General features: G+C 53.9%; 5 protein-coding genes across 5 annotated transcripts; 3 read left to right on the top strand and 2 right to left on the bottom strand.

Moving 5' to 3' along the window:
* Window positions 1-1,166: 1,166 nt before the first annotated feature.
* GLOTRDRAFT_92658 (cobW-domain-containing protein) lies at window positions 1,167-3,075 on the bottom strand (the record flags this gene model as incomplete). Its single annotated transcript, XM_007866687.1, has 5 exons — window positions 1,167-1,971; window positions 2,030-2,437; window positions 2,494-2,701; window positions 2,767-2,927; window positions 2,999-3,075. The coding sequence occupies 5 exons, from the start codon at window positions 3,073-3,075 to the stop codon at window positions 1,167-1,169; spliced, it is 1,659 nt and encodes a 552-aa protein (XP_007864878.1).
* A 920-nt stretch (window positions 3,076-3,995) lies between these two features.
* GLOTRDRAFT_74605 (uncharacterized protein) lies at window positions 3,996-7,608 on the top strand (the record flags this gene model as incomplete). The annotated part of the gene is made up of 17 exons (XM_007866686.1): window positions 3,996-4,095; window positions 4,161-4,185; window positions 4,243-4,482; window positions 4,649-4,890; window positions 4,940-5,012; window positions 5,065-5,090; window positions 5,147-5,225; window positions 5,286-5,342; window positions 5,419-5,467; window positions 5,529-5,570; window positions 5,625-5,660; window positions 5,713-6,100; window positions 6,162-6,454; window positions 6,516-6,755; window positions 6,811-6,981; window positions 7,040-7,211; window positions 7,259-7,608. 17 exons carry the CDS (start codon window positions 3,996-3,998, stop codon window positions 7,606-7,608), a joined length of 2,583 nt encoding a protein of 860 aa, XP_007864877.1.
* Window positions 7,609-8,031: 423 nt separating this feature from the next.
* On the top strand, window positions 8,032-9,778 carry GLOTRDRAFT_40143 (FAD/NAD P-binding domain-containing protein; the record flags this gene model as incomplete). Its single annotated transcript, XM_007866629.1, has 7 exons — window positions 8,032-8,326; window positions 8,385-8,456; window positions 8,509-8,852; window positions 8,965-9,180; window positions 9,227-9,316; window positions 9,370-9,426; window positions 9,470-9,778. The coding sequence occupies 7 exons, from the start codon at window positions 8,032-8,034 to the stop codon at window positions 9,776-9,778; spliced, it is 1,383 nt and encodes a 460-aa protein (XP_007864820.1).
* A 153-nt stretch (window positions 9,779-9,931) lies between these two features.
* Window positions 9,932-12,987, bottom strand: GLOTRDRAFT_39622 (uncharacterized protein; the record flags this gene model as incomplete). Its single annotated transcript, XM_007866594.1, has 10 exons — window positions 9,932-10,615; window positions 10,663-10,794; window positions 10,844-11,049; window positions 11,108-11,513; window positions 11,566-11,657; window positions 11,760-12,368; window positions 12,438-12,733; window positions 12,786-12,813; window positions 12,870-12,900; window positions 12,952-12,987. Coding segments are annotated over 10 exons (2,520 nt in total), but the record flags the coding sequence as incomplete, so codon positions are not given.
* A 4,387-nt stretch (window positions 12,988-17,374) lies between these two features.
* GLOTRDRAFT_40071 (S-adenosyl-L-methionine-dependent methyltransferase) lies at window positions 17,375-19,112 on the top strand (the record flags this gene model as incomplete). The annotated part of the gene is made up of 6 exons (XM_007866621.1): window positions 17,375-17,464; window positions 17,549-17,678; window positions 17,736-17,927; window positions 18,422-18,550; window positions 18,586-18,697; window positions 18,869-19,112. 6 exons carry the CDS (start codon window positions 17,375-17,377, stop codon window positions 19,110-19,112), a joined length of 897 nt encoding a protein of 298 aa, XP_007864812.1.
* Window positions 19,113-20,262: the final 1,150 nt, after the last annotated feature.

The raw sequence follows: 20,262 nt of genomic DNA, 5'->3' as shown, positions 1-20,262 counted from the left end.
CACGGTCATGTGATGCGTTCTCCGTTGGTGGCCGGCACATTTATTTCCTGAGGCTTTTTCGAGATATATGCACAAGCATGATAAGAGCCCCAATTGGGTCAATACTCAGCCTGGGCACCCGGTCCATACATCTCAGAATTGCTATGAGGAGAATAATGTGGCATGTAATCTACGTCGACGGATTTCGTCCACATAACTAGCCACGGAAATTCTCGATGCCTTGCCGCGACCGGTGAGCACATCACATGACCGTGGTCCCGGATCGCCGGCCATCATTGCTTCCTCACTCTTTTGGACGCGCTCAATCGAACGAACAGACGAACGGACGAACGAAATAAGAATTGAGCAGCACTAGAGAGAGCGATTGTCCTGGACCGTTGATTGCCCGGCGTGCAGTACTTGTGCACTGGCAGTTCAACGAGCGACTACATACGAGACCCGCGTCAACAATCACCCAATGTGGCCGCCTACTTGTAACGGCGCCCCCGAACTAACATGGGCATGTTCCCCGCCGTCTTCTGCGCCTGCAGCTTGTGGAGGATAGCGTTGAAGGTGTCGTTTGGAAAGTAAGCCCGGGTGCGTGTGCTCACGCTCTACGATTGATGTGTTAAAGAAGCTGAACGTGTTCGCAGCACTCGACGGACAAAGTATACTAGTAAACACCTAGTGAGGATGCACTGAACTTACGTGGTTGAGTTTCACCCTGCGAAATGAGACATTGGTCGACGATTGTGCTCTTCGAGTACGTACATATTTACCTACTATTGCATAACACTGTTGTAGATCCTCTCAGAGTGAAGTGGGATTCCGGAGCCAAAGAAAAAGCTGGAGTGCCTTTCCATGGCCAGGCTTTTGGATAGGCTTTGTTTTTTTCGAATCCAGTTGTTGTCGCCAGGGCGTAGCCCTATGTTAGACGACATGCCTGTATGTACTGCTTTCACTCCATAGACCGTGGTGAATGAACATAAACAATGCGTAGCTCCCCCTCAGGTGAGGTGCGGAGTGCGCGGGAGTCCTGTGTTAGAAAAGTAACGGCGGTGGCGGGTGGGCGTGAGGTTTGAAAAAGTAAAGAGTAGGACAGCAGTTTGAGTCATCGCCCGGGTGCGTCAAAAACCCCTGTGGGGAAAAGCTACCGGATCGGATAGGCATGCTAACGACCGCATCGTCTAACGATGGCGGTGGGGATGGGCAGCGTGGTCGTAAGCCGGTCCTTCCTCCTTCTCCTCGTCCTGCTCCGGCACAGTCCACTCCGCCCAATACGAATCATCCCACCACTCACTCAATTTCTCCTCCTTCTTTTCCAGATCGATATCCTTCCTTCGCATCAGCCGCTCCCACGTCTTGAACTCTTTGTCCGTCAGCAAGCATGCGTCGAGCGCCTTCTTCTCGTTCAGTCCCTCGCCGATGAACACGATCTCCTGCCGGCGGTCCCCCCACTCGCCCTCGAAGTCCTTCATCACCGCGGCCTTGACGTCCTCGTCGAACACCCACTCCTCCTCGGGTACCTCACAGAACCAATCCTGCTCGTACTCGACGCGCAGCATCGCGCCCGCCGTGTTCCACGAGCCCGCCTGCTTGAATCGCGTCGCGAACCACAGCCAGCCCTTCGAGCGGTGCATCTTCGCCCAGAGCGGGTCCGCGGCCTTGGCGGCGACGATTTCCATCGGGTCGCGCGGGAGGGACTTAAAGAAAGGGTCTTCCTCTTCGTCCAACTCTTCCTCCTCGGGCTCGGGCTCGGGAGCGCCTTTGCGTTTTGCGGGGGTAACTTTGGGTGCGTCGGCGGGAGGCATCTCTTCATCGCCGTCCACGTCGCCGTTGGCTTCCTTGCCGCCTTCGCCATCCTCACCTTCCTCGTCCTCGTCGTCTCCTCCGTCTGGCTGAATGAGAACGAACTTGCCCGCAAGGAGTTTGTAGAGCTTCACCGGGTCGAACGGTTTGCGCGCCAGGTAGACGAAGCTGCCAATGTTGTACCTGCGGCCCAGTCAGCTCCTCGGCTCGTCTACCAGGCAGGTATACCCCGGTTACTCACCCCAACGTTTCCGGTTTGGGCGTCTTCCGCTTCCTCCCGCCCGCATCCATGATGAGCATCTCCTGCAGACTCGTCAACCAGCCGGGCATCGTCTGCGCCTCGATCTTCGAGTGCTTCGCCTCAATCACCTTCGCCTTCGGGTTGAGCACCTTGATATACCCCTTCACGCGCTCCTTGGTCGCCTTGTCGACCATGTCGGTCTTGCTAATGATGATGACGTTCGCGAACTCGATCTGGTCGGCCATGAGGTCGGAGATGGTGCGCTCGTCCTCCGCGGGCACCTCCTCGCGCCCGAAGGGGTCCGTGAGGAACTCGCCGGTGTTGAACTCGGAGAAGAAACGGAAGGCGTCGACGACGGTGACCATCGTGTCGATCTTGGCGATTTTCTCGAGGCCGCCCTTCTTGGCGCTGCGCGCGGACATCAGCGAAGATTTCCAGCAGAGAGGAGGGGTCGGATGGCTCACATTCGCTCGATGATTTCACGGTCGCTGCCCCGGATCTCTTCGGGGATGTCGAGCATCTCCTCGCTCCACGCTTGTGTAAAGGTTTCGGCTACTTGTTGCGGCTCGCTGATACCGCTGCTCTCGATCAGGACGTAGTCGAATTCCCCGCCCCAGGCCATTTTCGCCAGCTCGACGAGGAAATTTCCGCGCACAGTGCAGCAGATGCATCCTGAACCACGGCATTCCGTCAGCGTTATGCGTCTGCAAAATACCGCGGGACGGGCAGCAGCATACCGTTCTGCATCTGCACAAGGTTGCCCTTGTCTTCTTTCGTGGAGAGCCGTGCCACGTGCGCGCCGTCGATATTAACTTCCGCCATGTCGTTGACGATGATGGCAATTTTGAATCCATGGGTGTTGGACTGGAGGATGTGCTTCAGCAACGTCGTTTTACCGCTTCCCTATTTTAGAAAAAAAAATCAGGTAAGCCACGGTCAGATTCTCATCCAAGAGAGCGTAGGACTCACCAGGAAGCCGGAGAGAACGGAACGGTGACGGAGAGGAGCTTCTGCTCGCTGTTGGTTTTTTCGTGCGTCTCAGTCATGTCTGCTGCGTCTGCCAACGCGATGGATAGCGAGACGAGAAAATGAGGGGGGAAGGGAGACGCAGGAAACACAGAGGAGAGGAATTGCGAGGATGGCTGGAGGGCCACTAGTACTGGGGCGATACCCGCTCGGTCAGTGACCAGTCATTGTATCTGGATTAAGCACACGATCCCGCCGGGATCTATGCCCTCAACGCGCTTTTCGTAGTGACCGGCCCGACGTGCAGACAGATTTATCTCCAGGAAATATAAGAGGCCTCGCGCTGTTGAGCGTCAGATAGGGTACAGTGCGTTCAGCGCCAAGTACGGGTATATAGGCACGTCACTCACAAGCGCGGAAACACTGCGTGTCACAGAGTTCACGATATCATGTTGCGTTTCCTCTGTCCATGGTGGTTTGTTCTTTCGTACTGAACAATCTTCGATCTCGGACGAACGATGGTCCGCCCGCGGCATACCTGCACTGAGCCAATCGTGCGTTCCGGTACCGGTGTATGATATATTGACATTGGGTAACCGTTCTGAAATACGAGTAGTTTTGTGGGGCATATTGCTCTCATGAATCAAGGAAAGAGAAAGCAACAAGCCCTCTATGGGGGATAACGCGTTATTGCTGAAGACCTGTACATACAGATCGGCTTGCGGCGGCGGCGGCGGCGCCCTAAGAAAAAGCCACCAATCGGGTCTGCAGTTGACGAGTACATCGGTGTGGCAGTCGGAACACGGCGGAGGGGACGTACGAATCGGTCGGTGTCGGGGAAGACGGTGTCAGTCATACCGTCATCGTCATCAATGTCGAAGTCGGGGGCGCTCGGTGTCTCCGGCCACGTTTTAAGCTCTGCTGCGCTGTCTCTCTGTGGTGGACGCGACAGCACGCGACGCCGACGACGCGCACATCTCATCCTTGACGAATGCGAAGGATGAGCGGGCAGCCTCCGCGATGGGGACCCATCCGGTCGATTCTGGCGCTGTCGCCATTGCTGATAGGCGCGCCGTTGTTTGCGCTCAGGCAGCATTACAGTGAGTTCGTAGCACGCGACCCGGAGGGTACTCGCTGAACTTGACTGCCTTGTGTATTTACACAGCTTTGCCGGAGCCTCTAACCGCACTGTACGTATGCCGTGCCATCTCGGTTTTCGTGGACTGACGAGGTTTGTATGTTTGTAGCTACAACCCTACAACGAAACAGCCACAGCTATCTGAAGCGCGAATACTATCGCATGCCAAATATCTGTCTGAAGATATCGGATATCGGATCGTGGGGACCAAGGAACATGCTCTGGGGGACGAGTGGATGATTCAACAGGCGAAGGAACTAGACGATGTATGTACGAGGGCGAAGGAGAGGAGTCCGGAGAGAAAGCTCGAATGCGAGTGGTGGTGGCAGCAGGGTAGCGGCAGTCATCGGTGAGTGTCGTGCGTTCTGGTCGTGAACGTCAGCGGGAGCGAACGCGTGAAGCATGGTTGCATCAAGTACGAGCGGGCCCCTGGGCAAGAGCACGGCTCTGTGGAGGGCTCTATCCCCCTATGATCGAAAGGTACCGAATATCGCCTTCTGACAATGTACCGCCAGCTTCGACATGATGAACAAGCGGCTATACAAGACCTATGTGAACCTGACGAACGTCGTGTTCCGCCTCTCAGACGGCACTCCCGAAGGGAAGCAGGACGCCGTTCTGGTGAACGCGCACGTCGACTCGACTCTGCCTAGTCCAGGCGCGGCCGATGACGCGCTCCCCGTGGGGGTGATGCTCGAGTGTGCGCGAGTGCTGATTGAGACGGATGACTGGGAGCCGACATATGCCATCGTTTTCTGTAAGTGTCCCATGATATTCGCCGCGATTCACGTTCCGATGCTGCTCAGTGTTCAACAATGCGGAAGAGTCGCTGCAAGACGGGTCTCACCTGTTCTCGACGCAACATGCCATCGCGAATACGTGAGTCAACGGCTTTCTCGTCCGTAATACTGGAATTCACAGGTACAATCAGAGTGCGCGCCGTGATCAACTTAGAAGGTCAGGCTAATGCGTCTCACCATCATATCATTCGAAACTGAGACTCGTTTCCCTAGCTGCTGGCACCAAGGGCCCGGAATTGCTCTTCCAGGCCACCTCAGAACAGATGATCGAAGCGTACTCGCACGTCCCAAGGTCATTGCGGTCCTCTATTCTACGTGAGAAATGCATGCTGACAGCTGATGCATCCTGCAGACCATTCGGCACAGTCCTCGCGAATGACATATTCAGCTCGGGGATCCTCCTGTCAGAGTGAGTGCCTGTCTCCCATTCAGAGGGTCGGGTGAACGAAGCGTTGCAGTGATGGCGTCGGCTGACGGGTAGACAGTACAGATTTTCGGCAGTTTGAGCAGTATTTGAACGTTACTGGCTTGGATGTACGTTTATCGGGCCGTTGATCGCGCTACGCTGTTTATTGATCTGCTCATGGTCGAGTAGATGGCTGTTGTGGGGAACAGCTATCTTTACCATATGCGCAAGGTCAGTGTTGCGAGTACGTGCGGCGGTCGCGTCTGATCATGACTTCGTATACAGGATCTCGTAGAGAACATCGAGCCCGGTGTTGCCCAGGTCGGTCATCTTCTCCAACGTTTACGCGCCTAGATGCTGATATCTCTCGCAGCACATGGCAGAAAACACCATGGCTTTGCTGCAGCACCTCTCCTCACCCGCCTCACCCCTCCACTCCCTCGCGAGCGGGTACGTCAAGCCGCGCACGGTGTTCTTCTCCCACCTCGGCACGTTCTTCCTCTACTCGTACGCCACCGCGCGGGTCATGTACGCGGGCGTGTTCGTCGCGTCCCTCCTGCTCGCGCTCCGGATTAAGGGCGGCGCGCGGGGCGTCAGGCCGCTCGCGAGGGGAATAGGAGCTGTCGCTGGGGGCTTTTTAGGGGCCCTTGTTGGCGCTAACGTGGTTGCGGCGGTGATGCAGCGCGTGCTTGGCAAGGGGATGAGCTGGTTTAGCTGGGAGCCGGCTTGTCTGGGGTTGTATGGTCCGGCTGCGCTTACGGGTAGGTCTTGGTGCGGGTTGGAGCCGTCGTTGCTCATGCACCTCTGGTTTGTTACTCCCAGGTGCTCTCGTGTCGCAATATCTCATCGGCCACGTGCCGGAGCATACAGTCATGACTTCGATGCTTCTCCTCCAGTCATTCGCTGCGCTCGCGATTCAGCTGCTGGGAATCGGTTCGGCGGTGATGTTCTTCTTGACGAGTGCTCCGTTGCTCTTAGCCCTCGTGCTGGACACTCTGAAGATTACGAGGACAGGCGACGGCGTGTCGTTGTGGACGTACGCCTTGGCCCAGCTGACGCCGCTGTTGACCGGAACGCAGATTGTGGCGACCGTTTTGGATGTCTTCGTGCCTCTGGTGAGTACACTTTTCCTCCCTGTCGAGACGGGTGGATTTGGGTAACCACGTACGATCACAGACCGGACGTATTGGCGGTGATGCTCCAGGAGAGCACATTATTGCCACCATAGTCGCCGCGACGGGTGCATATACGATTCCTATGGCCCTTCCGTTCATGCATAGGTTCGGGACGAGGGTGTCAAGTCGTGTGGTTGTGATTCTCAGCGTCATCACCGCCTTATCGATGGCATTGTTCGCCATGCGAGCTCCTTTCGATAGGTTGCATCAGAAGAGGATGTTCGTCATTCATATGGAGAATGTAGGCTCTGGATGACTCGATCTTATTGTCCTGGCATGCTAAGAGGTCATCGCAGGTCACTTCAGCTGAACAGCACTTGCATATAGCTGCTGCCGACGCGGCTCCCGGTTTCGACACCCTTGTCCATAGCATGGCGGAGCAGTTCGACGCTCATGGCAAGCCTCCTACTTCTAGACAACTTTCGGATTGGGACAGTGAATGGGATGTGCTTTATCCCTTCTCTGCGGTTCGTATAGAATCCCATATCCGTCGGCACGGGTGATGCGACTGAATGCTCTCACCAGTTCCTCTCTCCATATATGATCGATATGCCCGTTGACGAACAATATGATGGGGAACCGTCAGCGGCTGCTGGAAAATTCGTTGCTATTTCTACTACGAACGACGTTGTAGACAAGGAGAAGGGTACTCGCAGTTTCACTCTCGTGGTTCACCATCCGGGCATCATCTGGACAGGTGCGTCTATTAAATAACATCTGTTGGCGAGGCTGATAGTGTCACAGCTGTTGCGTTTGACGCCCATGTATTGAAATGGACCCTGGACGACAATCCCCCGGACGAATATGCCCGCCATCACATCAAAGAGGCGTCATTCTACGGAAACGATCGATGGAGCGTCGACCTGGTCGTGAAATATCCCTCTCCCATCTCTTCTGAGATCCCGGAAAACATCAAAATTGATTTCGTCGGAATAAAAGAGCAGTCCATGTGGCCCGGTAAGAAGGCTGAGAAGCAGTTCGGTGGCTCAGCGATGCGCACGTTCGAAGCTTTGGATGCCTGGTTGGATGAGCAAACCGTTGGTACAGTAGATGCGATGTTGATTGGATGCGTCGGTGGCATCGCCCTCCTATAATTGCTCCCAAAAATTGCAACATATTTAGGCATCACTGAAGAAATATGCAGAAAATGAAAGATAGTTCCTTGGTTTGCTTCCGTCTCTCGTGCTTCAGTCAATAATACTCCTGTGTGAGTTTGCCGTGCTTGATCGGTCATATCGGCTGACACTGGTGTACGGCTCACTTGAATTTTGCATGTGGTGCGTATTCTTAAGCTCGGTGCTTATTAGGGGATGCCGAACTTACCACTATTCCCAGAGATGATGTAGTTTCGGTGTATTATGCTCAGACTACCACTCGTATGACGAGCCTGCAGATATCAAGTCTCCGGTACCTGATTTATAACCTGGGACTCACCGCTCCCATGAATTGTCTCCCAACTTTCGTAGAACTGCGCGACTTACGAAGCCATTTAGTCCTAACCTCTGAGCTATCGCGTCATGGTTGGAAGCAGGATTAGGGTGGCAGTATGGTACGTGACGCACCGACTCTGCAGTTGGGATCACAAGGTCACGCGTCGCAGTGGGGCAGGCATCGGCGGGCTCGCTTTGGCTGTCGTCCTTGCGACATACGCCGACTCGTCAGTGGAAGTTGCTGTCTATGAAGGCGCTCCGGCAATCACCACTGTGGGCGCTGGGATCAGTGTGTGGAAAAGGACCTGGCGTATCATGCAGCTCTTAGGCCTTGATGCTGAGTTGGCTAAAAAGGCGATTGAACCGCCTGACGACTCTCCAAGTAAGTTCCGCAAGTCCTCTTAGCTTCCTGTATCCCACATTCGCTTTCCGCGTTGCAGGGCCAGGACTTGCTTTTCGAAGGTCGGATCAATTGTATGCTGGCTATGATTTCGATCAAATGATAATGCCATGTAAGTTATTGCGAGGTGACCACCGAAGCTGTGTTTAAGCCCGTAAATATAGATGGCGCCATCACCCTGCATAGAGCGGACGTTGTGGACATATTAAAGCGTAAAATACCCAATAGGTATTCGGTTTCGACGTCAAAGAGAGTAAAAGCCTACACAAGGGAGTTAGACGGATCTATAACGCTACACTTCACAGATGGTAGTCTTGCCAACTGCGATGTTCTTGTGGGAGCTGACGGTATACATTCCCGAATCCGCCAAAGCATGTTCCGTCGCATAGCGGAACATGACGGCATGAGCGACATCGCAGAACTGGACTCCATCCAGAGCAAAACCGGTCCAGTGTGGACGGGCACTTTGGCATACCGGTCCTTGATCCCCAAGGAAACCTTGGAGTCCGTACATCCCGGACACCAGGCATGCGTCCGGGCAATCGCTGTAAGTAGATCGTCAAAGTTGAATTCGGTTTCTGAAGTCTTCATAGTATCTAGGCAAAGATAAAGTAGGACAGTCCGCTTTAACAGCTTGTGTAGTCCTCATCCCCTGCGTACAGCATTTTATTGCGTATCCTGTCTCTCAAGGCCGCCTCATCAATGCGGTTGGATTCTACACTGTCCCTCGGGCGGAAGGGACCCCATTCGATGGCACATGGGTCACCGATGTTTCGCGTCAGGAAGTCATGGATCGCTTCGGTGCCTTTGAACCCGAAGTGCAAGCAATAGCTAAGGTGAGCACCCGACGCTATGCTCCGCTCCCGTACTCAAGTCACGTAGTGTATGGAATGCCCGTCGCGATGGGCCATCCACTCCATGGCCTCACTACCTCACTACGCTTACGAAAGAGTGGCAATCATCGGAGACGCGGTAGGGGTCGATGATCATACTATACCACGCAGCGACCTGATCTCATACTACAGGCGCATGCAATGACGACTCATCTGGGTGCGGGTGCGGGTCAAGCTATGGAGGTAAGCGTACTTTGATCGACCTCCGTGCTCATGACGACCTGCTCCTCAGGATGCCTATGTCTTGGGGCGACTGTTGGCTCATCCGTCCTTGACTCTGGACAAGATCCCAGACGCCTTACGCATTTATGAAGAGATCCGCTTACCTTTTGCTAACACGGTCGTCAAGGAGTCCGAGATCACAGGCTTGTTATACGAATTTAACGGTACTATGTACGACGGCCTCGATCGGTCCAAGGAGAGAGAAGAGCTACATACTCTAGCAAAGCAGATAGAGAAACAGTGGGAGTGGCACTGGACAAAGGAGTTCGACAAGGACTGGGAGCGGGCCGAAACTCTGCTCTCAGACGTCCTAGGATAGATAAGTCCAGATGGTATAGTATACATAGGGCGCACAATGGGCCGGGAATCACTATCATACAGGTCGAGATATGCACGGGCAGTCGCAACATTACACACCGGGGTACCATACAAATACTCCGAGATCAAGGTCCATGACAATGGAAGAAAGCCATCACGTGGACCTAAAACTATTTTGATCTAGGACACCAGAGTCTTGCATAAACGAAGTCCATCGCTCGTCCAACCTGGACGCACGGGAAACTAATCCAAGTTCGGCTAGTTCTGCAGGTGGAGCAGGATAGTGGGGATGATAGGAGGCTTGCGGGGTGAACTGTCGTTGTGGTTGATATGCCTCCCTGGAAGACGATTGTAGTTCCGACATTGTCTCGCCAGGGCCAAAACGGCGCTCTGCGTAAGCATGCGGATGCCAGGAGCTGACAGGGGAAGGCGTATAATGAGGAGATTCGGTGGTGTGTGGAGGACGACTGTGCCCGTATGACCCATCAGGACCGGGATATCCTGGGTACCAGGCCTCTTCTTGCCTGGCACCCGAAGAGGAACCAACTATCGATAATGGCGGTAGTACAGGCAACGCGATCGGCTGCATCTCCTTGGCTTGTGCGTCATAGTACGCAGCGCTGCGGTGCTGGCCGACACTGCGTTCGGAGGGTACCACCTTGGCAGAGTCACAACGCCGCGTTGATACCAGTCTGGTGTGGCCGGCGAAAATCGTGAGTTCGTCTTCTCGATCCTCCGGGGTAACAGACCCAGCGGTACCGACGGGAGCACTATGCGAGTCGGCACGGTACTGCGAGAGCGCGTCACGAGCTTTTTCGCAAAGCTTGACGATCACGGGCTGCAAAGGAGTCAGAGACATGACAGTCAAAAAGAGAGGCTGCCTACCAGAGCTTTAGCAGCACGTTGACTAAGCCTGGCAGCTCTCATGAACATCACTCGCGCCTTCTCAAGCTCTTCGGCAGCGCTAGGGGCCAAAGCCGATTGGGGCCCTCGTGTAACCACCGTGCCAAAAACAACCTAGATTCCGCATGAGTACTTGCTACTTCCCACAGCAGGTCTGACGCACCGCAGCAGAAAAGGCATATGTCCAAACCGTCCAGAATCGCGCGACTAAATCAGGGCAGACTTCGTACTGGTTGCTGATCGTGTTGAGAATGACGCTGGACGCGTTGTAGGCGGAGACGAAGGACGTCGCGTAGCGGCTCTTGAGGGGATCTTCTGGATGCTCGATCACCGCCTGGGCGAAGAAACTTCGGTGTATATACAGGAGCGCTTTCGGTTTGACATCAGGCCACGCAGAGCGTCGTGAGCATTACACATTCAAACGCACCTGTCTCCCGGATATTGCCCATGCAAAATCGCTGCATGGACTCGGCGAGGGCTAGTCGGCCTGTCTCCGGGTCACGAACGTCGTAGCTTGGCATAGGCGTGGCATACTGGGGCATCGGGAAGTCCCGGACTTTGCGGTCTAGCTCCATAACGGTGGTATACGAGGGAGTTGTCGTACCCAACACTTTCTCTACAATTTCCGTTACACACTCTGCTGCGAAGCGATAACCCCATGATTCAACTGGGAACTGGTATGAGGAAAGACAGGAAGGAGCATTGGGGAGAACGAGAGACGTACACTCGCGCTCACCGGCAGATTCATGGTCCTTGCTTGGGTCGTTATCTTCGGGATATTTACAGTCAACATAGAGCAGAGAAAACGTGGGCGGTCGGCCACTTGCCAGGCTCTAATATGTCGCCTAGTCAGCAATGCTTCCTGCTATGTTTGCCCGCTCGCACCTGCCAAGCGTCCGCTAGGAACAAATCCCAGAATATGAACCGTCGCCTTTGAACCATCCGGTACGGAAGTCCCCATCTCGCACTATCTCTATCTGCAAGGGTTGTAAGATCATGTATGTGATACTTGGGGCAACCCGCTTACGTAGACCGATCTACAGTGCGTGATTAGTCGAGGCCTGTCCCAGAAAGACCACATATACTTACGGACACTGCAAGGCGGGATCCGAGCGCTACGAGCTGCCACGTCGTCTCCATACTTGTATCTCTCCCATGCGGACTCATCGCGTTATATATACTCATCATATGTATCGCCTGCACCGTTACGAGACTCGGCCGCTCTAGCACACTCTCCAGGCAGATCGCCGCGCTCGCGATCTGGAAATAATGCTCCGCCTCGGCGTCGCGTGGGCCGTCCGCGAGGTCGACGAGCGTACCCACCGCGAACACGAGGAAGAGGAGCGCGAGGTGGTGCGGGCCCGTGCCGCCCGCCGAGGGGCGCTTGTATATCGCGGGCAGGAGCTCGTCCATGAGCTGCGAGCGCGGGATCGCGTGGAAGAGCCACGCAGCGCCCTCGAGGTAGATGTCGCACAGCGCGAGCGCTCGCGTCCAGGGCGGGAGGTACGTCTCGATGAGCGCGGTCACCGCGGGCGGCGGGCCCAATGGCGTGAAGGGGAAGGAGGCGGAGAAGCGCGAGACGTCGTCGGGCAAGCTCGGCGCAGGGGCCTGCGCGGGACGCGTCAAGTGTTTTTCGTCGTCGCACTGTGGGGCATGAGGGCATGGGTGGCCGATATATAGGATAACTACTTACTATTAGTAGACTCTGTGGTGGCGGGCGCGGGTTAGGGTTACATTTGGCATCGATTTGTTGGGACTGACCTCTGAGCCGCCTGTTGGGCCGATAAAGCGCGACGCGCCGTTCTCCGATATGGAGAGCGTTCCAAACGAGTTGGCGAGCTCTGGTGCAAAGTCACCGGGATCGTCTTCGACTGAGGTGGACTCTGAGGTGCTATGTGAGGCGAGCGACGACGGCCCATCGCGTTGTAGGAGCGGGTGAGGCTCTGAGCTGAATTTTGCTTGGAGGCTGGCGAGGGCTTCTTCGAGCTCGCGATTTCGGGTCGTCAGCCTTTTAATTTGGGAGTAAAGATGACCGGTCGCTTCGATGACGGATCTAACGAGAAGTTATTTCCAGAAGGCGGGATGAGCGCTATCGTTGTCTTTACCTTGTCCCCTGTCCAGTCGTGAAGCAATCTGTTCATACGGACAATCTGTGAGTGGCATGCGCAAGTATTGACGGTCATGCTTACCGTTCGGACATAAGATCTCGCATCCCCGTCTCTATGATGATGTATGGGCAGGATCAAGCAGTGCGGGCTTTGAAATACTTACCACGCAAGATTGACAAGGGATTTGTTTGTCGCACTTGATCTTAAGTCTGTAACCCGAAATAACAAGCTTTTAGCCCAAGACTGCACGCAACGGGGCCCGCGATTGATCGCACCTCCGACATTCCGCACATGATATCTCACCTCTGCTTCGCTTCAACTCAATCTCGCGGGCGTGGCCGAGCTCGTAGATCCTGTCTTCTGAGGACTTGCGCGCAGGCCGACGCGCGCGGCTCGGGGCCACGTCTGCAGGCATGCACTGGGGGCGGCGACCAGTGAGTGGTCGAAGTGCAGTGGTCGGATAGTCAGTTTTGCCACCTGTTTCTTGTCATGTCCTTCGTTGGTCGTGTGGATGGGAACGCAAATGGTTCAGCGGGCCCAATGAAGTAACTCCGATGATTCGCCGATACCGCCCGTTCTCACGCCGGCATCAGGGATTATACACGTCCGGCGCGATAAACAAGCTATCCGGTTGGCTCCCATAATGCTCTCTATACATATAAAATGAGCAGCTCAACCGCTCCCCCGTAATAAACCACCTTTTGTCATGTATTCTCTCGTCTGTCGACGCGAAATGTGGCAGCCCTTCGGACTCGAATCCGAGCGGTGGCTGACGTCAACAGCCGGTGTGCCTGTGTGTGGATCGGTTACACGTGTATCTCGGCGTCCAGAACTTACGGAGGGCAATAGAGCGTATTTGCAAGGCCCAAAGTACGACCTTTGATCCAAAATTTCGAGGCATGGCCTGACGATTTGATGGAGGTTGACCCCCTCAAAATATTGAGGTGACGGCACCTCCGAATATTGAGGTGCATCTAAAAATAGAAACGAGGGTTGGGCCACGCGAAAAGACAGGCCCGCGCACAGAGTCGAACTCTGGACATCGGGGAAAAGGATTACATGATACTACAGTGAGCGTACTAGACCGCTAGGCCATAAGGCAGTGGAAAGATAACAAAATACATCAACTATGTAGTTCTGGGAAACAAGCGCGCCCTAGGGTTCGGGTTACATCAGATGACATAACATTTGATGTGATCGGCCGCGGTCTTCCCCGATCACGAGTCCATGATGTCCATCAAATGTTATGTCATCTGATGTAACCCGAACCCTAGGGCGCGCTTGTTTCCCAGAACTACATAGTTGATGTATTTTGTTATCTTTCCACTGCCTTATGGCCTAGCGGTCTAGTACGCCCACTGTAGTATTATGTAATCCTTTTCCCCGATGTCCAAGTTCGACTCTGTGCGCGGGCCTGTCTTTTCGCGTGGCCCAACCCTCGTTTCTATTTTTAGATGCACCTCAATATTCGGAGGTGCCGTCACCTCAATATTTTGAGGGGGTCAACCTCCATCAAATCGTCAGGCCATGCCTCGAAAATTTGGAGCTGCTGATCCAGAGGATTTAGCCGAGGGTCGCCTACCTAAACCGGTAGCCCTTGCTCCACCCGTGCCGCGAAGTCATCTATAAAACTCATATTTCTCGCTCACTCAGCTTCATTTTTGTTCAACAAACATCTACGGATACCTACGATACGCCTTGTACAACTTTTGCGGTAGTTAGACACGATTTAGAGAAAACCGAAAATCAACCGTACTTCGCTGAGAGAGCGTGCCGCGCTGATCCGTGAGTCCTTCAGAAAAGTGGAGCGCCTCTCCGCAAACTTTTGGGCCTTGCAAATACGCTCTAATAACAAGGGAGCGAGCAGGCACTGGGCCTTCCGAATATGCTTCCAACAGGTGGTGAACTCTGAACAACGAATTGTCATACAGCGCATACCTCGCTGGTCAAACCTCGCGGTGCAAGCACGTCGCTGTCAGGTACGCCTAAATTGAGAACAAGCTTTCCGCTCACTTTGGAGCTTGATTGACAGGTGCGGCTGCAGCTTCTTGTGTCCAAGACGTAACAACGTGTACAGCCACGGTTGTAAGACGCAAGGAGAAAACGACGCCAGACGTAGTCGTGATTCCAGAATCAATATAGGATCTTGAGTGCCAGTCGTCACTGTTGGCGAGTTCATATGCGGCAAAGCATCGCAGTTCACACGTCGCTACGTTACTATCAACCGCACGCGCTATGCCCTAGGCTGTGGCAACGTCTGGGAGAGGGGGCTTCGAGCTTTTGACGGCTCTGGGTCACCCAGAAAGATTCTAGCCCGTTGGGTATATTGGAAGCTACCCTTGTGTGTGCGTGTAGTTCTGTTCGTGCCGCGTGAACCTTCCAAGCTAAAGGCAATCATTATTATAGGTATATTGGAGGCGTGAAGGATGACTTGTTCGACGACAGTCTGCAAAGGGCACGGTAAGTATTATTGGCCTCTGTTCTCAGTTCCCAGTGAGTTACCCCGCATCTGGTGCCGCTTTGCCGTTTGCTCTCGGTGTATATCTTAATGATGGGAAATATATCGTGATCGTGGAAGTACTCTCTTCGTTTCGCAGATTGACAACGTGGTGCGAAATTGACACCCGCCCAACTCTGTATCTCGATACCTATGGACGGCATATTCTCCCCGAGATGGCCGAGGTTTCAGAGCCGTGCATTTCCAGTCTCCGTATCCTGCCAAAGTACGTTGCAAACCCCCCAAACGATCCGTCTGATGGCATACAGATCCACGTACGCTGCATCTGCATAATTGTTCCCTGATTACTCGTCTCCCCGTCACAGCAGATAAGTAACTCTCAGTGCCTATTCGCTTCGAAGCTGTTCTCGTTGATGTAAGCTTCAGATTATCCTATAATATACTCTCGTAATTGGAAACGCTCCCTCCACAATGCTACGCAGCAGTTCCGTGTGACTGGTAAAGGCTGTTCGTGTCCCTCGCGCTGCAGAGTCTTAGGGTATCCCGATGCCAAAGCTAGTTCTGAGACCTCCATCTCACGACCATGATGAGAACATTTGGGCTGGAGGCTTGTCTCTGGATGGTTGCACATATGCATGTCTGAAGTGCCTCTCACTGCAAGTCTGGGACTCCATTACTGGTGCTCTTGCATATCCTGCAGGCTGCAAGGAAAATCCTTCACACTACTGTGCAGGCATATGCTATGAATTTATCACCAGAAAGGAACCTACTGTTGGCAAGCGGTTCCGACTTGATCATATTTGATGTGGCTGGAGATTCCGAGCTGCTGTGTATCCTCACAAATGAGACTGTAATATACAGTGCGACCTTCTCCTCAGATGGAGAGTTGTCTTGGGATCATTCGGGAATACTATATACAAATCTGGGATGCAGAGATGGGTGTCCCTGCTTTCCTGCCACTGACTGGTCATAATAAGCCAGTTCCTGTTAGGTTTTGGTTGTATTGGATGCAGAGCCACTGGGACAAATAGGTACAAACAGCTTGACTATATACTGAGCCACTGTATTTCCTTTGTTCCTTAGTTCATGCAATTGACCTTGCCTTCAGTTTTTGTGTGTGTCTGGGTCTGGTGTGCTTATGGCCACCCATCTTATGCTTCCCTGTTCTGCCTGCTGCTCACAGTTCCAACAGTTTGCTTCTCACCAGATGAGTCATAGATCTTATCCGGATCCATGGATTTCACCATGCATCTCTAAAAGGCAGAGACCGGAGAGGGTGTTGGTGGGCCTTTCCAAGGGCATGAAGCCCACATCAATTGTGTGTCATTCAGTCCAGATGGCACACAATATGCTTCGGCATCATCTGATGGAACTGCTTGAATTCGGAATGCGAAAAGCAAAGAGCTAACTGGGGGACCACTCAGAACTGACCGAAACTCTGTATGGGCAATTTCATGTTCGCGAGAAGGAAAGTGGATAGTATCATCCTACTGGACTGGCGCAATCTGTATATGGGACATTCTGCAGGTAGAACATACCAAATTCTGCTAACTCTTGAAAATCACCCTTGGTGCGAGCTCGTAATTAATCTCGGTTCCACGATACTTGCTATTCACGCCCATCTCGCATTACTAGTATCTGGGTGACGCTGAGATACACCTGGAGTACCGTAAACGAAATACCCTCGCTCATGTCAGAAATAACGTCGAAGGGAAAGTAAGTGATTCCATACATCAAAACACCTTGTCATTGAATTGTCTTACACGCCCCTTCGAGCATGTGTTCAAGGAGCGTGCTGAGCGCTCTGTGCTCGTACATTCGTCCACCTCTCGCATATCTCACCTGTTGTATCCAGAGTGTATCTGTAAAAATCCTACATTCAAAGGCGTCGGAAAAAATAAAGCGAATGATGTACCGCGGTGCGATGTACAACGCGAAGGTGGTGTTCAAACCGTTGGTTCTTGGGAGTGGCTGGGGTGCCGAACACGAGCTAAGGTTAGGGTGGAAGGAGGGCCTCCCCGCGCACTGCGGCACGCGTCTTCCTTGTCCTTCCTTTGCGCAACCTCTCACTTCCTTGCTATTGCCAGCACTCCCCGTTGCATCCGAGTCCGTACAGCTGTGCTGTTCGATGGGCAAACGGCGTGGAGCGGTTTCAGGCTTGTCCCTTTTCGCCAAGGAAGCGTTCGGTGACCAGCTTCTTACACCATCGGCACTCAATGTCTCCCAGTCCTCTGCCCAAGCCCTCGACGCGGAATCTTTTCTGCCTACTCAGCGCACGAATAACGGACCTGAAATGCCTCAGGACAGCTCGGCACCTCCTTCGAAACGCCGCAAAGTAGAACTACTAAGGTCTAGTCGGGGTCGGTACGATGCGACGGGCCTAGTCCCGTTCTACAGGGAAGAAGAGGAAGTTCCTGCAGAGTTGAGAAAGTGTGTGTACTGTTTCTAACCCACCCTCGTTGGATGTGGCCTGGTACTGAGTGTCCCAGACTTTTCCCAGCGCCTCCGCCTGTTCTCGCTCTACCCTCGCGGCGCATTGCTCGATCCCGTCGGCTGGTTTTCCGTCACTCCTGAAGCTATCGCCGCAAATATTGCCGAGCGCTGTCGATGTGATACTATCCTCGACGCGTTCTGCGGGGTTGGAGGGAATGCGATCCAATTTGCTTTGCGCTGCGAGAGAGGTGAGTGCGTTGCTCGTCTCGCCATCTTTTCGAGCAAGGTTCGCGATAGCGTGAACATACCGCCCAATAGAGCGTATTTGCACGGCCCTGAGTAGCCGAGGGTTGCTCACTTAAATTGCCAGCTCTTGGTTCCACCCAGCCTGCGAAGTCGTATGTGAAACTTTCTTGTTCCCTCGACCTTTTTCTTGTTCAACTAGCCTCTGCAGAGACCTGCGATATGTCTTGTACAGGTCTTGTGGCAGTTAGACGCGGTAGAGGAAAGCGAGAATCAAATGCACTTCGCTGAGAGAGTGCGCCGCCCTCATTGCGAACCTTGCAGAAAGTTGAACCTCTCGGAAAACTCTTGGGCCTCGCAAATACGCTCCAATAGGAAGCTGTACATGCTACTCTGACATGGATCCTCTTCTGGAGACGGTTTCTATAGTTCTACCGCCTTGGGTGGCACATGGCGTCTCATTCGCTATGATTTCATCTCTAAACTTACTGATCTCTAGTGATTGCTCTCGATACATCTACCACCCGCCTCCGTCTCGCCCGACACAACGCTGCGCTCTACGGTGTCGCCGACCGCATCGAGTTCATCCTCGCGGATTACGTCGATTTTGCGAGATCCTACGCATCTCGTACGCTGACTCTCGTTTATATCGTGTCCTAAAAGTGCTAACACAGACGATGCGGGGGTCAGGAAATACAGCAACGGATAGCGTGCACCGGAAGATTGACGTGGTCTTCCTGAGCCCGCCTTGGGGCGGCCCTGGATATATCGATGGGTAGGTCTTCCAGATCGCTCTTTCCAGTTTTGAACGTGTGACTCATAACATGTTGCTCTCGCTCTCGCTCTCCCCTATCCCCTACGGATACACCAGCTCTACACCGACCACAGTATCCGACCCACCACCCATACCCCCGACGCCTACCCCTCAATCCGAGCAGACACTCAGTGCTCCTCACCCGGAGTATTCCCTACGCGACATCCAGCCCATCCCGGGCAAGGAGCTCTTCGACCTCACGCGGCAGATAACGCCCCACGTTGCGTACTACCTCCCGAGGAACGTCAGCATGGAGGAGGTTGCGGCGCTCCTGCCGGAGAAGATCGAGGTGGAGGAGCAGTGGATGGGGAACAAGCTCAAGGCAGTGTGCTGCTATTTTGGGGGACTTGTGAGTGGGCAGGAGGATATGTGGTGATTCTTGCGAGACTAGATTGCGCTGCTTGTGGGCTCCACTCGGGCATCGATATCCTGCTTCGCTAGCTTTTCATGAGGGTCTTGAGTCATGGAGACGCGGCTAAACTGAGTCTCATAACCGGATCCAAGTTCTCCGAAAACCTACTCCGGCTTCTAATGATCGAGGAACTCCGCGGCCTCGCCGAGCCACGAGGCGCCAGATCGTTCGGAATACGGCAGAGCACTGATGACTTCAAACGGCTCGACGAGAGGTACATCTACATCGCCATATGATGCGCCTCTGTCGCGTAGGTCGGTAATTTTGCAACATGTTCTCCATATCCTCAGCACCGCTGGGCAATGTCAGTAGCCTTGGTGAATCTCCGTGTGTGGCGTTCATCGATTATATGGTGCCCGCTGCAAGGTAGCTCCAGTGGCCCCATCTTGCGGATGAGAATCAGCACGATGTCTCCCGCAGCTAGTGAAAGCCCAAACCTGCGGTCAGTCACGGTGGAACATCTGTCCCCCACGACAAGTCCAGCAGAGGTAGTATCTTATTCTCTGCCCGCCATTCACTCGCCCTGGAGTCGGAAATCAACCCGTCGACGTACACCCTACCTTCGCCCCTTCCCAAGCCCATCAATCGCTCGACATCCGGGAGTACGTCGTCGACCTTGAACACCCCGCAATGAGTGACCCGGAATCGGCGTCGCGGGTCTTTCGAGACACTCGGTATCCACTGGACCATCCTGAGCGTCACGGTGACGCCTTGGGTCTTGATAGATCTGCAGCGCGGAGCACAGAGTAGGTCGTCAATATTAGGTATCCCTCGCCACTTGACCCAGTCACTGGCCCGAGAGGCGGCCACTGGGTCAAGGTCTTTTAGGAGGCTTTCGAGTTTCTTGGATCGCGCGATATCCCTAACAAAGAGTCATTAGGATATCAGAGACGGGTCACAGGCACCTTGCTTGCACGAGCCCCTAGAAACGTTTGAGTCCCGCATGAAACAACTTGAATGAGATCAGAAACACTTGTGCGTCTTCCAGTCCGCCTTTTGACACTCCTTCGAGCTGACAATAATGACCTTGCATCACAGAGCTACATGACACTTCTCAGCTAAATGACATACCTGTAAAAGGTGTCCTGACATCCTGCGCACTTCGACAAACGTT

The sequence above is a fragment of the Gloeophyllum trabeum genome (genome assembly GCF_000344685.1).
Source record: "Gloeophyllum trabeum ATCC 11539 unplaced genomic scaffold GLOTRscaffold_00005, whole genome shotgun sequence".
In the NCBI taxonomy this organism is placed as follows: domain Eukaryota; kingdom Fungi; phylum Basidiomycota; class Agaricomycetes; order Gloeophyllales; family Gloeophyllaceae; genus Gloeophyllum; species Gloeophyllum trabeum.
The sequence above is the reverse complement of the archived record's forward strand: the minus strand, read 5'-3'. Positions and strand labels throughout refer to the sequence as shown.